This window comes from Pseudopodoces humilis, chromosome 2, assembly GCF_049639895.1.
Source record: "Pseudopodoces humilis isolate 2021_Gansu_Grassland_sample_001 chromosome 2, ASM4963989v1, whole genome shotgun sequence".
In the NCBI taxonomy this organism is placed as follows: Eukaryota; Metazoa; Chordata; class Aves; order Passeriformes; family Paridae; genus Pseudopodoces; species Pseudopodoces humilis.
The window spans coordinates 113,724,664-113,737,635 of NC_142201.1; the positions used below are offsets into that span (position 1 = coordinate 113,724,664).

Genomic DNA, 12,972 nt, shown 5'->3' on the forward strand with positions numbered 1-12,972 from the left:
CCCCATCCCTGTTTTCTGGAAGGATTGCTCAGCACAGCCATCAGGAAACACCATGAGGATTTTCACCCTCATCACTGATGCACTTGGATCAGGTGTGGTGGGCAGGGAAATCTCATCTTCCATGAAATCACTTGTCTGGGTGACAGGGGGAACTCTCCATCCCCAGCCCCGTGCAGACACCTGAACACCTTGCAGGGAGCAGGAGAGGCTCATGGAGGCTCTGCTCAGCCAGATGTGTCTCTGCCTGGCTCATTCCTGTCCCCATTCCCCCTGGCAAGTCACGCTGCCCTGTCTGCAGTGATGTAATTATTCACTATGGAGACTGCTGCAGCCCCCCCAGCCACGCTCAGGGCTCAGCTGAGCACTCAGCAACAGGTGCTGGGCAGCTTTTTGGAAGGAGCTTTTCTCCACACTGGGTGTCTGAAGGCAAAGGGAGGTTCTTCCCTCCCTGCTAACAGTGGGTGTGCAGGTGGAACTTCCTGAGGCAGGAAAGTCCCTGTGACATTGACCCTGTCACTGGTGGAGTCAAAGGTTGTTTGTCGGAGGAACGGTTGCATTTGGACTTTTGAAGGGTCTCCCCTCCTTCGTGCTAATGAAGGATTTTAACCTCATGGAAAATCCTGCACTGTGTGTGAAGCCTTGGCTCAGAGGGTCCATCAAAGGCAGGGAAATCAGCGGGAACCACAGGTCTGCAGTCCTGCAGGTCAGGTTCCCACATCAGGGCTCCCAGCCTGGCCCAGAGGCTCACAGCAGCCCAGACTATGGCCCCAGCACATCCTCCCCTCCCCTGAAGTGAAATGTGGCATCTGAACCCAGGAAAAACCCGGGCTGGGGGTGGGGAAGGCAGCATTTTGCTGACACTAGAGACACAGTAAGTGTTTTATGTGCTCTAGTGCCAGCTCCAGGCCATCTGCCCTCCCAGCTCCTCACTCAGGATGGAGCACAAGCATCCCTCACGGCTATGGGCAGCACGGTCGGAGATCAGCTGCCACAAACATGACTTGGAGCTGGGACTGAGGCACCAGGAAGGGACTCCGTGCCTTGGACATGAGTCCTTTCCTGGTGCCTCAGCACTGGCAAACTTGGGGACTGCCTTCAGCTGCAGCTTAGCTCTTCCCTCTGGAGAGCAGACCTGAGTCGGTCGGCTCTTCCATGTGGAAAAGAGAGCACAGCTCTGAGAAAAAGAAAACTCGGGACATCCATGGGGTTTGCCAGTTCAGGACCTGTGAAAAAAGCCTGCTCTGAAGCACTGGCAGCTCCCTGCTGGACCCACTGCCCCATCCCCATCCCTCAGCACGGCTGTGGGACACGGGATGTGGAGGAGAAGGGGAATGACAGCTGTGGCTAACAACTGCAGGGATTTATACATCCAACACCCGTGCATTCAGCAGCCCTGGGGGGGCTGGACCTGACAGGCACCCTGGGGAACAGCAGCAATGCTCAAGTGCACCCAGAGGCACCCCAGGACAGCCAGGTGAGCGTTTCCTACCCAGGAGCTGCCAGGGCAAAGCCACCAGTGCAGCTCCATGGGAAACTCCCAGCACAGCTGAAGGTTCACATCCCTACCCAGCCACCAGGAAAGGACAGAGGGGTCACAGCCAGCTGCATCCATGGATGAAATACTGAACAGGAGCATTGCAAGAGGGGCCCTTGGGGTGTGGAGAGACATTGTCCTTGCAAGGCACCAGGCAATCTGCTCTGCCCCGGGGCTCTGCTGTGACATTCCTGCAGATGTACAGAAAAAGCAGCTGACACAGACCCCGAGTCATTGCCCACCCCCCATCTCCCAGTAATTTCTTGATAGAACAGACACACTGAAACACCTGTCCACGGTGCACTTTTGGCTATGAGCTGCACTGAATACTCCCCAAGGGAAAGCTCTCCTGCTTGCAGAGAACCCTTAGGGACAACACCTGTGTACCCGTGATTTTAAGCAGCTCTGGGTCAGGCTTGGCCCCTCTCCTGACAGCCCTGCCTGGCAGGGAGCCTCCCTGGCAGCTCCCCTTCCATCCTTCAGATGTTGCACCAGCCCTGAAACTGCAGTGGGGCTGCTCCAGCCGAAGTGAACATCACACAGCAAGTGCTGTAGGGATGCTGGCTCAGCAGAGAAACCCCAAACACAGCTGCTGGAAGGGGTGAGGTGTGCTCTCAAAAGCATCATTCCACTTATTTAGGAAGGGGGAAGGTTAGCACAGAACCATTTCCAGTTTGGGGAAATGATGCATTCCCATTTTACCTACACCTGTGCTCTCAGACATTTTGTTTTCCCCAGCCTTTATATTCTGAGGCACTTTCCCGGCACCAACATCCAGGTCTTGTCATCCAGGACTGCACACCCAGACATCCAGCCCAGCTGTCACTTCCAACAGAGCCTTGAGGCTCCAGAAATGTTAAACAGCAGATTCAGACCTCTCAGATTCGCTTGGGAGCATTTCAGGCCAGGAGAGCTGGTGACCTGTGACAATTTTGTCACCGCGCGCTGACAGAGCGAGGCCCCGTCCCTGCAGTGACACCCTTGCACAAGCCTGTTGTGTCCTCCTCCCACGCAGGAGAAACTGAGAGAATCTCCTGTCTCTGGGGCCAGGAATGTGAGAGGTTGAGCAGATTTTGCTGTGAAGCTTGAGGCAGACCCATTGCGGATCAGTTCTTTCACCACTGAAATTTCCCTTCGTGCTTAAGCAAAGAAAAACTTGGATTTCTGTTTATGAGCTGTCAGAAAAGGTCATGCCTGGGAGCACCTGTCACAGAGCCCATTCCAGCATCCCTCAGCCTCCTGAAAAATGTCTCAGCCCTCCTGGCTGCTTCCTACCAAAGGGAGCCTGAAATCAGAAATTTTCCAGATTTTATGGGGATTGGTGACCAGGTAGAGGAACCTCCAGTCAGCTCATTGGGATGCACAGGAAACATGGTTCTGAGTCCACACACGGGCAAATTGTCTGGGAGCAGGCAGAGATGGGAGAGAAAAGCCTCATTTTATTTAACAGCCATCTGGAAAGAAATGGTGACCTTTCTTCATTCTGGATTCTGTCCTTTCTGCTTGTAAGAGACACGAGGAATTGGGTTTTTCCCCCTTGTATAGGTAGAAGAGTGCTCTTGTTACAAACATTAATAAATATAATAAAATTCTCTTAATTTTAAAACAAGCTTAGCTCTTCACCCTTACTCAATAACCATCTTGTTTCTTCTCTCCTAGCATCAGCAGGGAGACAGCAGAGATGCTCCTGCAAACTCCAAAATCACTCTAGGCTCTGTCTCTTTGTTTTTCTGATTGCCTGTGCCTCAGTAACATGAAACATCCCATTTCAGGCTTCCCTGGAGAGCAAACATGGGAAAATTCCATGGTGCTCCAAGGGAGCCATGTGGAGGGAGGATACACCAGGGAAAACTGACCATTTGTGGCCACAGAGGATCAAAAAATCAGGGAAAAGACAGGCAAAATCCAAAGTCCTGCACACAGCAGTAGTGCCCCTGAATTTTCTGCTCATTTCTGGGCAAGCACGGCCCGTGTGAGCTTGGGGTGCTACAAGCAGTGAAGTTTTTCAGTATTTAGCAGCCCATTTACAGGAGAAGTACAAAGACCAACACCTTCAGCAACAGCTGCTGCTTTCTGCTCTTTCTCGCTGAATAAATCCAACACCTGTTTTTCCAGGCAGAAGAGCCTGAACAAAACCACTTTTACCAGTCTGGATCCTGAAGTGCTGCCCAGCGATCAGCCAGTTTGCAAATCCCTCCCGTGAGTGTTTCACAGCTGCTCCATGGACTCCTCTGGGCTCTGCATGTGAGCAGCAGCTCAGAAAGGCCCCACAGAGGTGTTTCCATCTTGCACCAAAGCTCAGAACTGCCCTTTTCACAACACCCAGCCTGAAGTGTAAGGTGTATTTTCAGCTGTCAAACACATTCATGACAGGTTTGGTGCCAAGACTGAGGCAAACACGAGAAAAAAGAGCTCAAGCTTCCACTAGACCAGGTTGTTCCAAGCCCCATCCTACCTGGCCTTGTAGTTTTTGTCCTGAGATTATCTTTGCTGTACACAGTGACCTGGCAAACAAAGTCAGCAGTCTGTGGCAGTCTTGTTCAAAAAGTACATGTGTTTAATAATGATACCAAATACAGCTTTTCCCCCCTGGAATTTCCACTATGATATTCAGTAGGTCCCTCCTGTGGTCACTGCAGCTGGACTGTACATAGCTACTGACTATGCTGAATAATGCATGGTTATGTTTTAGTGGTGTAGTACTCATATATTCTCTATAAATATAATAAAAGATTTAACATTTGTTTTCATTCTGATTCTTACACATATTTCCTGTGCTTCCACGAAAAAAAAACCAAAAACAAAAACAAAACTCAACCAAAACACGTCTCTTTCCTGCCTCCCCCAACCTTTTATTGGGTTCCAAATAAACCTGAGTTTGTAATTCAAGTCAGCATCTGCCATCTGTTCGGATATGTGAGTCCGGTGCACACAAAGGAGGGGATTTCAGTGGTCCCTGATTCCAGTGATCCCTGATTTCAGTGGTCCCTGCCCACTGGCTTACCAGCACAAACGTGTTCTTAGCATGAAGAGAATGAAAATGCTCTGATGTTTATAAATGAAGGAGTTAAAACAGCCCCCTGGGATGCACAGGTGCTCTCTACAAACAGAATGCAACACTTCTCCATGAGAAAATGGGTAAAATTATTCTAGGGCTGTCTTTTCTCATCAGATTGGGTACTTTCATGTGTATTATTTTACAGGCAGCACAGCTCCCTCAGAGGTGGGAGTCCTCACTCCACTGAAGGGTCCAAGATGCACACAGACTCTCCAGTGCTACGGGAAGGTCCCACCTGCAGGGATGAGATGGGTGCTCTGGGCACCACTGTGCTGGTTTTGGCAGCACTGAGCAGCCCAGTTATCTGTCAGTATTTGGATTAATGCCCATTTTCTCCTGCAGATTTTGGTGTTGGGCCTGTGCTATGCTGCAAAGCAGGAACAAAGGCTCAGCTATGGGCTCTGCTGGGAACCTTCTCCCCTGCCTCTGCTGCCCCTCCTGACCCAGGATCCTGCTCATGGAACTGGAAGGAAAACTTCCCAAACAGGGGTAAGGATGGACACCAACGGGGCAATGAAATTGTAAAAGTCTGGATGAAAACAGGGCCTGGATTCCTACCAGTGGCAAAATCCCAACGGCAAGAAGATGCCACCTCCGCTCCCTGGGTTTTGAAATGACATTCAGTGGAGGGAGCAGTGTGGGCCAGGGCTGCCCATGGGGGAACCAGGCTGGAACAAGCTTTACTGAGATGCTCTGAGGACACAAACACATACACAGGGGTGGTACAGACAAGAGAAAAGAGCAGACTTTGTCTTTGGCTAAACCTTCTGATTTATAGGAAATGGTTTGAGGACAGAAACAGAACCAAAAAAATGTTGCCAACCTCTCAGATGTATCATTTACTTAGAAAAGCAAGACTGGTATACAGAACATGGTGTCTTTTAAGAAAGTTAATCTTCGCCGCTCGTAACAATACCCAGTTTTTGATAACCACTACATTACCAATCTTGGAGTATAAAATGGACTTGGTACAGGTTCATGTGTCCTTTATTAGTCTTTTTAATTCACTGCAGTCTCAAAGAAGCCTTCAGGTGTGTCCAATGCTGCCTTGATGTAGCAGGGGCTAATGCAGGTGCTGGCTGATTGTTTAAACACACAGCCTGCTGCAATCTGGATTCCTGTTTGACGCAGCTGCTTGCAGACCCCTCATAGGAAAGGAGCTGGCCTTTAATGCAGTGGATTTCCACGTGATGCCACTTGTTTTTAAATAACCATGTTTCTTGTGACATGATTAAATCACAGTTTTCCTTATGAAAAAAATGACTGTGTTATTACCTACTTTATGTAATTAACAGTAAAATCTGCCTTGAATTCCAATTTTCCCACTTTCTCTGAATCAGACCGCTCGTGTCTTTATTCAAGCTTCTACCACCTCCATCTTCTCGGCAGGGCTTGTCAGCAAGCTCACTTTGGACAGAGTACCTGGGGTTTTGCCCCTTGCCTGCCCCAGGAGCAATGCCTGCAGCAGCACCACGTGCTGTGTGGCACAGGCAGGTGGAGCAGGGACAGTCTCACCACAGATCCTGGCCCGGCATCCGTGGCACCACTGCTTTCCTGGAGGAACCAAACCCTCGGTGCTCGCGGTTCTTCCAACCAACCTTGCTGCCGCGCCAGGTGAGAGCAGTGAAAACACAGATTCACGCAGCTCTTGCAGGATGTTTTACTGTACAGTCAGATGCCAAATGCGAGTATTTCTTAACAGCACAAGCAGAGCCCTTTCCTTTCAACTTTAATATGTAGGACAACGCCTTCCTTGCAAACAAACCTCCGATTTCCTACGCTGCACCACCGCAGGGTATCACGTAGTGACAGCAACACGCCTCTGGCTTTCCCTTCTTGCTTAAAGGAGAAAAAGGTCGGATCCCAGAGAAGAGCAGTGCAAATCCCAGGATGTCAGACTAACACTGGCCGCTGACAGCCTCTGTGTTGAAGGAGATCTGTGTGGGGCTCATCTGCTGCAGCTGAGGCATCCTGGCTTCCAGGGGCTTTTCGCTCGCCGACTGCATGGTCTGGTTCCTCTTCCGCAGCATCTGTCCGATCCCCATCATGGGGAACCTGCCCCTGCTTTTCACACAGTTTGGGCTGCCCAGGGGGTTGCTGGGGGCCAGCTGAGTAGGGGACACTGCTTCTTCCTTGGCCGGATATGCCTTCTCCTCATACGTGAAAGAGACCTGGGTGGGGTGGACGGGGGACGTGCTCCCTGGGGGAAAGAGCGGGGACAGTGTCCTTTCACTTGAGCTTTTGTAAGGGAAATTCATTGGAGAGCCTAAAATTCTGTACTGGTGAGAGGGGGAAACCTGGTCTATTTGGTCCTCTCTGTCAACTGACTCGAAGGAGTGCACAATATTCAGGATGAGAGGGGAGTCCTTTGGCCGGCCCCCGATCCGGGACGGCTCTGGCTGGGGAGACTCCTGCCTCTTGAGGAGCCGGGGGGTCCTGGGGGGTGGCTGCTGGACCTCCAGGTATTCCAGGGAGCTGGAGGTGACACAGCCCGTCTTGGCTGCCAGGGGCTCGTGGAAAGGGCTGACGCCGCCGCCGGAGTCTGCAAAGCAATGGGAGAAGGAAGCAGAAGAGCATTTTGCAGTTACCAGCACTGCCTGGCCCACGGCACCTCACACACAGGAACTGACCAATGCACCAGCTACAGCTCTGGGACACACTCAGAGCCCAGTTCCCTCACCCTCACCTCGTTCTAGCGCCGCTGTTTCCCGGGTAATTTATCTGCCCTTTCCCTCACAGGCAGGAAAAGTGCTTAAACTGAGACAGGCACTTGAAAAGGAAAACCACAGATGTCTTCAAGCTGTTTGTATTAATCACATCCTCTAACGCCACGCCTGAGAAATCTCACATTTCTCCTTTCTTAGCACAACTTTGTGTGGCTCTTGCTGGGCCTGTGTTCACTGACACACCTAGAGACACAGGGAAGCCCAGTGAGTTAATCCCTGATGGCTCTCCCTGCATTTTAGAACAGAATCTGTTCCTGGTTTCACACATGTAAATCTGGAGTAGCAGCACCGGCCAGATTCAGGCTGTTACAGTTGGAACAGATTTGCAGCATCAGCTTCAGCAAGAACCTTCCTCCAGCAAGGGCCGAAAATAAATGGAACAATCCTTGCAGGATTTGGCCCAGTCAAACAAAACAGCTCATGGAGAAGATCTGCTCAGCTCCTACAGAACGCTGGCACTGCCTTATGCCAAGCTAATCACAAGCAAGCACGTTTTGCTGCCTTGATGGAAAGCTGTCCAAGGAACCTGACTGCCAGGTCCCCCTAATTGAATTAACTGGAAGCTATTCCATCAGTTCCCTCGGTCTCAAATCATCTAAAAAGGATCTGAAATAATTTAGCTCTGCCAGCACTCAGGTCACAGCCACAATCTCACATGTATTTCTTGTGGAGGGATGGTCTTGTCAGGGCTTGAGACTTGAATGGATGAACAGGATGAAATCTCACACTTGTTTGGTAAAAGTAGAAGTTCAATCCGACCAGTTTCCTTCTAAAACTGGCCAAAATTATTTAAGATGTGTCAAAGCATAGTCTCCACAAGCAGAGAAATGCTTCAGCTGAGATCTGTATGATTTTCAGGTTTCAGAACAAAAAAGCAGGGAGAAACATAAAGACAGAAGAAAAAGAACTACATTTTCTTCCCCCTCTGCCTTCCTCCCAAAGGGGACAGGAAATCTGAGCGAAATGGGCATTTTAGAACTTTTTTTAACATTTTTTCACAGGAAGTATGTGCCATTCCTGAGCAGCTCTCTGGACTCCTGCCACCTTGCAGCAGAGGTTCCCCAGACAGACACTGTTAGGACAATTTTTTTTCACATTGAGCACAACAAATGATAAATTACCAAGTTACGACAGCGAGCATGAAAGCATCACAAGCCACCACTCTGAATAAGCCCCTGACACCACGGTAAATGTTTCACATCACTGTATTTTCTGCAGTGACCTCTCCTCCCTCAGTTCCCTATTTAACAGTGGGCTACATCACCTTCCTGCTCCTCAGTGCCTCCCACCCAGGTGTGCACTGCCCACACCCCTTTTTCCCTGCTGATACCACTTTTCTTCCACTCCATTCCCCACCTTCCTTTTGCCAGCTGGCTGGCACATCTCTTCCTCTCCTTGCTCACGACTTCTCCCCTCCTTTCACCCGTGGGCAATCGCTGAGGTCGGCAGTCCCACCTGCCTTCCCCTGGGGCTGCCTCTTTCCCACTGTTCCACCACCAGCCCCTCCAAGGGACCCCTCGAGGTCAGGGGCTCTCCCATGCCACTCCTTTTCCTGCCAGGAAAGCACAGTGGCTGCTAGGAAGAAGCTTGGCTACCATCTCTGATTCCTCAGCGATCCGCGGTGGGTGGTGATGCTTTCAAAACACCAGCGTGAGCGTGGATGGCTTTGTGCGAGGAGGTGAGAATGGGGAAAGGAACTGCCTTTTTAAAGCCCTGCAGGAATTCTGTCAAACACGGAGAGTGAGGACTCCTGAGTGCTGCGCACCACCATGGTCTCCTCAGGGCCTTTCACCCCGCTGTGCGTTATCCAGGCCTCTTTCCCGCACGCCCAGAGCGACACGGAGCGCAAAGCCGGAGTCTTTCCTCAGGAGCGCGTGCCACACAGGACAGGACGGGCTCAAAACCACCACACCACACACAGACACAGACACAGCAAAGCCCTGCCTCCCACTGACCTTTCTCCGGACCCCCGGCCTTGGCGACTTTCCGGTCCTTCAGCAGAGCCTTGGTGTTCTGGATCTGTGAGACAAGACAGGAAGAAGGCTGTCTATATGAAACTGGACTTTTCTCAGTTTTCTTTGGGAGCTGACGGTGAAGAATCTCCCCTTTCTTTTCTTGCTCTTTGAGTTTTTTGTCCTTTAAGTTGCAAAACAAACAAGAACGATTTGGTTTACTCAAGGGAAGTTTCAGTGACCCCCAGACCAACAAGGTGGATTAAATACTATGTATTTTACAAGGAACTTATTCTGACTACTCAGAGTAACTAAATCCTCCACATCTCATTTTCCTCTGATCAGCTTGCTGTGATTTCATGGCTCCCATCTGCTCTGACATTCAGGCAGTGTGAAAGCTGGTTTTGGAAAATTAAAGGAAAAGGGAAAGCTCTTGGAGAAAGCAGATAAAAGTTTGTGCTCCTCCATACCTGAATTACTCTACTTAAGCACTGAAAAAGTCTGACTTCACTCCCTCTGAGATTTACGAAGGTGAGCTGTAAAGTTTTAAAGAAGTTTAAAGCCTTTGAGTCGTTTATCTTCTGTCCAGACAAGATCTGGAGGAATACAGCCCTTGTTTTTACAGCATCTCTTCAACTGCACAGGACATGGAGGGGGAGAAAGTTATCCCTTCCCTGAGCCCTGACTCCTGGTTGTGATGGGGAAGGCAGCTGAAGGTGGGATTGCAAGAAGAAGGTAGGGTTGATCTCCAGTGATGACAGAGGAAAACCAAAACCTGGCAGCAGGACTCTGAAGAGGAAGGCCTTTTTCAAAGCACTGTTTAACAGGGAAAATTCATTGCATCTTCTTTCATATTCAGCAAACTGCTTAACACCCTTTACCTCTCACTGATTTCTAGGGGAGCCCAAAGTCTTATTTCACATTTAAAACAAAGTTTTGCTTGGTTTGGGGTTGTTTTTGTGGTCATAGCTCTCATTTAAGCAACGTGTTTTGCTGCATCTGGTTAAAAGGTTGCTGTAAGTACAAGTCTTCTTTAAAAAGTGAAGGAAAGTTCCTCCCCCCAGTTACGTGCCTGTGTTCTGTCTGGTAATTATGCACTGCCACTCCTGATTTTCTTTTGCAAGCTCACTGACGTGGAGCCTATGAAAACCCTCAAAGTGAAGCGCATAAAAACATGTGAGAGAGGAAAAGAAAGATGCAGAAGACAACTTGGATTCTCCTGGGCCACTAAACACCTTGGAAGCAAGACAGACACTGAAGAGGCAAAAATCTGGACTCATTATGAACATTCCCAGCTCAGATGGAGCCTGGCTCCTTGCACAGACAGTGTCTGGGCACTGCTGGACTCTGCAACCTTTCAGGAGTTACAGAGCTGGAAAGAACCTTCAGTGACTCATAAACAGACATTTTTAGTTTTAACACCCATGGTTAGGTGGGTGACTTGGGAGAAGAAGAACTGGAGATCCTCTGTGAGCTCCTCACTGGCTTCACCTCAGCCTCTCTTCGTGCACGTGGGTTTTGACCCCGTCCATCCCTTATCCCCCCCAACTCCTTTCCCTCTGGCTAGCTGCAGCTGGCTGACCCTTCCACAGCCACAAAGGAGCCCCTCCTGGAGCTGTACACCTTTGGAGGTGGCTGTGCTTGGAGTAACACCACCGTGCTTGGAGTAGCAGTGTGGATCAGGCACAGTCCCTCCTGGTGAGGGTGAAGCGGCAACAACAACAAAAACAACAGCAGCAATAATGCTGCCCATAGTGCTGGGGGAACACCACCCTGCCACAGCACGCAGGGGAAGGTGTGCAGCTAATTCTGAGCCCACCACACTGTTTTTCCTCCCACGGCTCTGAAACTCTGCTGTCAAGAGAGCCTTCAGCAGAGACCAGGCTCTCCCAAGGATCTTTTTATAAAGGCACTTGTGAGGATGAGACCAAGTGGTGACTATATTAAGCTCACAGGAGCCAATCCAGATTGTTAGGAGCTATCTGCTGCTTTGGCTAGCTGAGGAGGGATCTGCGTGCTGGTTGCTGCAGCCTCTGTCGGGGTGCAGGACGTGCCAGGGCTGCGGTATTTTTAGCCTGATGGTGCACGAGCCAAGCTGCAGCTTCTCACCTGCCAAGAGCTCCTGCCTTTGCCCTCACCCTGCTGGTACATTCCCTCAGCCACAGCAACACAGCCACTCCACACAATTAAAGCACCCCTGGCAAAGGAAATTCACATATCCGGCGCTGGCAATTAATTACTTCACTCTGGATGAACACTGCCAACAGTCTCAGAAGTATTTCTAAAACTGCTAACGCTGCTCCTTAATGACCATGGCTGTCAGAGGTTCAGGACCAAAGTCCTGAACTCCCAAGGTGCCATGGATTTATATTTGAAAAGGAAAGGAAGATTTCATTTGGGGGAGTTATAAAAGTTCCCTCTGCGCTGCAGTGTCTCACTGTCCCGTAATGCTGGAGCTGTACCGGTATGTTATACTTGAATAGGTTGGGAATTACCTCATCCTCTGCTATTTCCTGTCCTGACCTTGACCCTCAAACCTACTCTTAGTCCCAGCAATGGGTTTGAAAGGCAGATAAAGGGTGTTTGCCTTGGCCATGTTTGACACAGTGATAGGATAAGGACACCAAGGGTTTAAAAATTGCAAATTGCACGTCTGAGCCCACTCGCTCTCCTGGATTCGCGAGAGACAGCCATTCATCCTGAAACCCCTTCCTCAAATAAAGAGATGGAGAGAGCCACACAGACTCCTCCCTCTCCCTGCACCACAGGGACACCAGCCTGGAAACAGCCTGGGTACCTCACACCCACAGCAGCCCGGGCCCCTCTCCATGCTACAGCAGGAGACCTACTGGAGAAGAGGGGCAGGACATGATCTCTGCCCACCTGCCTGCCCCAGCTGCTGGCAGCCCCTCCTGAAGCCAAATCCTTATTTCCCATGGCTGGAGAGAGGTGGGAGAAATCCCACGTGTGATGAAGCTAGAACTGACCATCCCTCTCCCTCCTACTCCCATGGCAACCTGCGGCTCAGCTCCCTAGGGACCAGTGGCTCCCAATTCCTGCTCTGGAAATGGTGGGGAGGGGTAAGGGGATTCCATCTCCAGCTCATGAACCTTCCTGAGCTTACCAAACCCCTTCCCCCGAGTCTCCATTTTCCTCCACTTCCAGGGGGGGAAATAATTGGCACAGTATTTGGCACAATATTGCCAGAGTAATTGGCACATTATTAAATCCCAGGGCTGGACACTGCCAGGGCTGTGTTCCACCCACAGGGAGACATTTTAGGAGAGATGTCTGCCTGAGTTACAAAGGGCAGCAGTGTCCCAGGGTGTTTATTCACCCCTGTGTGCTGCTTCACCTGTCCTGCCACGGGAAAAGTAGCATAATCCCCCTGTGTAAGAACAGCTAAAGTGACAGAAAACATTATGGAACCAGAGAATGGGTTAGAAGGGATCTCAGAGCCCATCCTCACCCCCTGCCATGGGCAGGGAACACCCTCCCCACGCCCAGCCTGGCCTGCACTTCCCTGTTCTGTGCCCATGCAGCAGGAGAACAGGCTGCTATCATTATTGCTATTATTGCAGTGTCTGCACAGTGAGTGCATCCTGGTAAGTATTTCAGGAAAGACATGACACCCCCTCATCCTCTAAATAGCTACCCTGGGACTAACTCTGAGTGCAGGAGGGGCTTTGGAAAGAGCTTCTA

The 12,972-nt window shown here is 50.4% G+C and overlaps 1 protein-coding gene across 2 annotated transcripts in view; it reads right to left on the reverse strand.

Moving 5' to 3' along the window:
* Window positions 1-4,236: 4,236 nt before the first annotated feature.
* The window catches only part of HUNK (hormonally up-regulated Neu-associated kinase), a 43,996-nt gene continuing 35,260 nt past the window's right edge, over window positions 4,237-12,972 (reverse strand). Inside the window, exons 9-10 of one of the 2 annotated variants that reach the window (XM_088052141.1) lie at window positions 9,274-9,337; window positions 4,237-7,134 (exon numbers count right to left, since the gene is read on the reverse strand). In XM_088052141.1, the coding sequence (XP_087908267.1) occupies window positions 6,491-7,134; window positions 9,274-9,337 (708 nt within the window). In that variant the 3' untranslated portion in view covers window positions 4,237-6,490. Of the gene's footprint in view, window positions 7,135-9,273; window positions 9,455-12,972 lie in introns of both variants that reach the window. The other variant, XM_005524072.3, reaches the window with a different exon arrangement.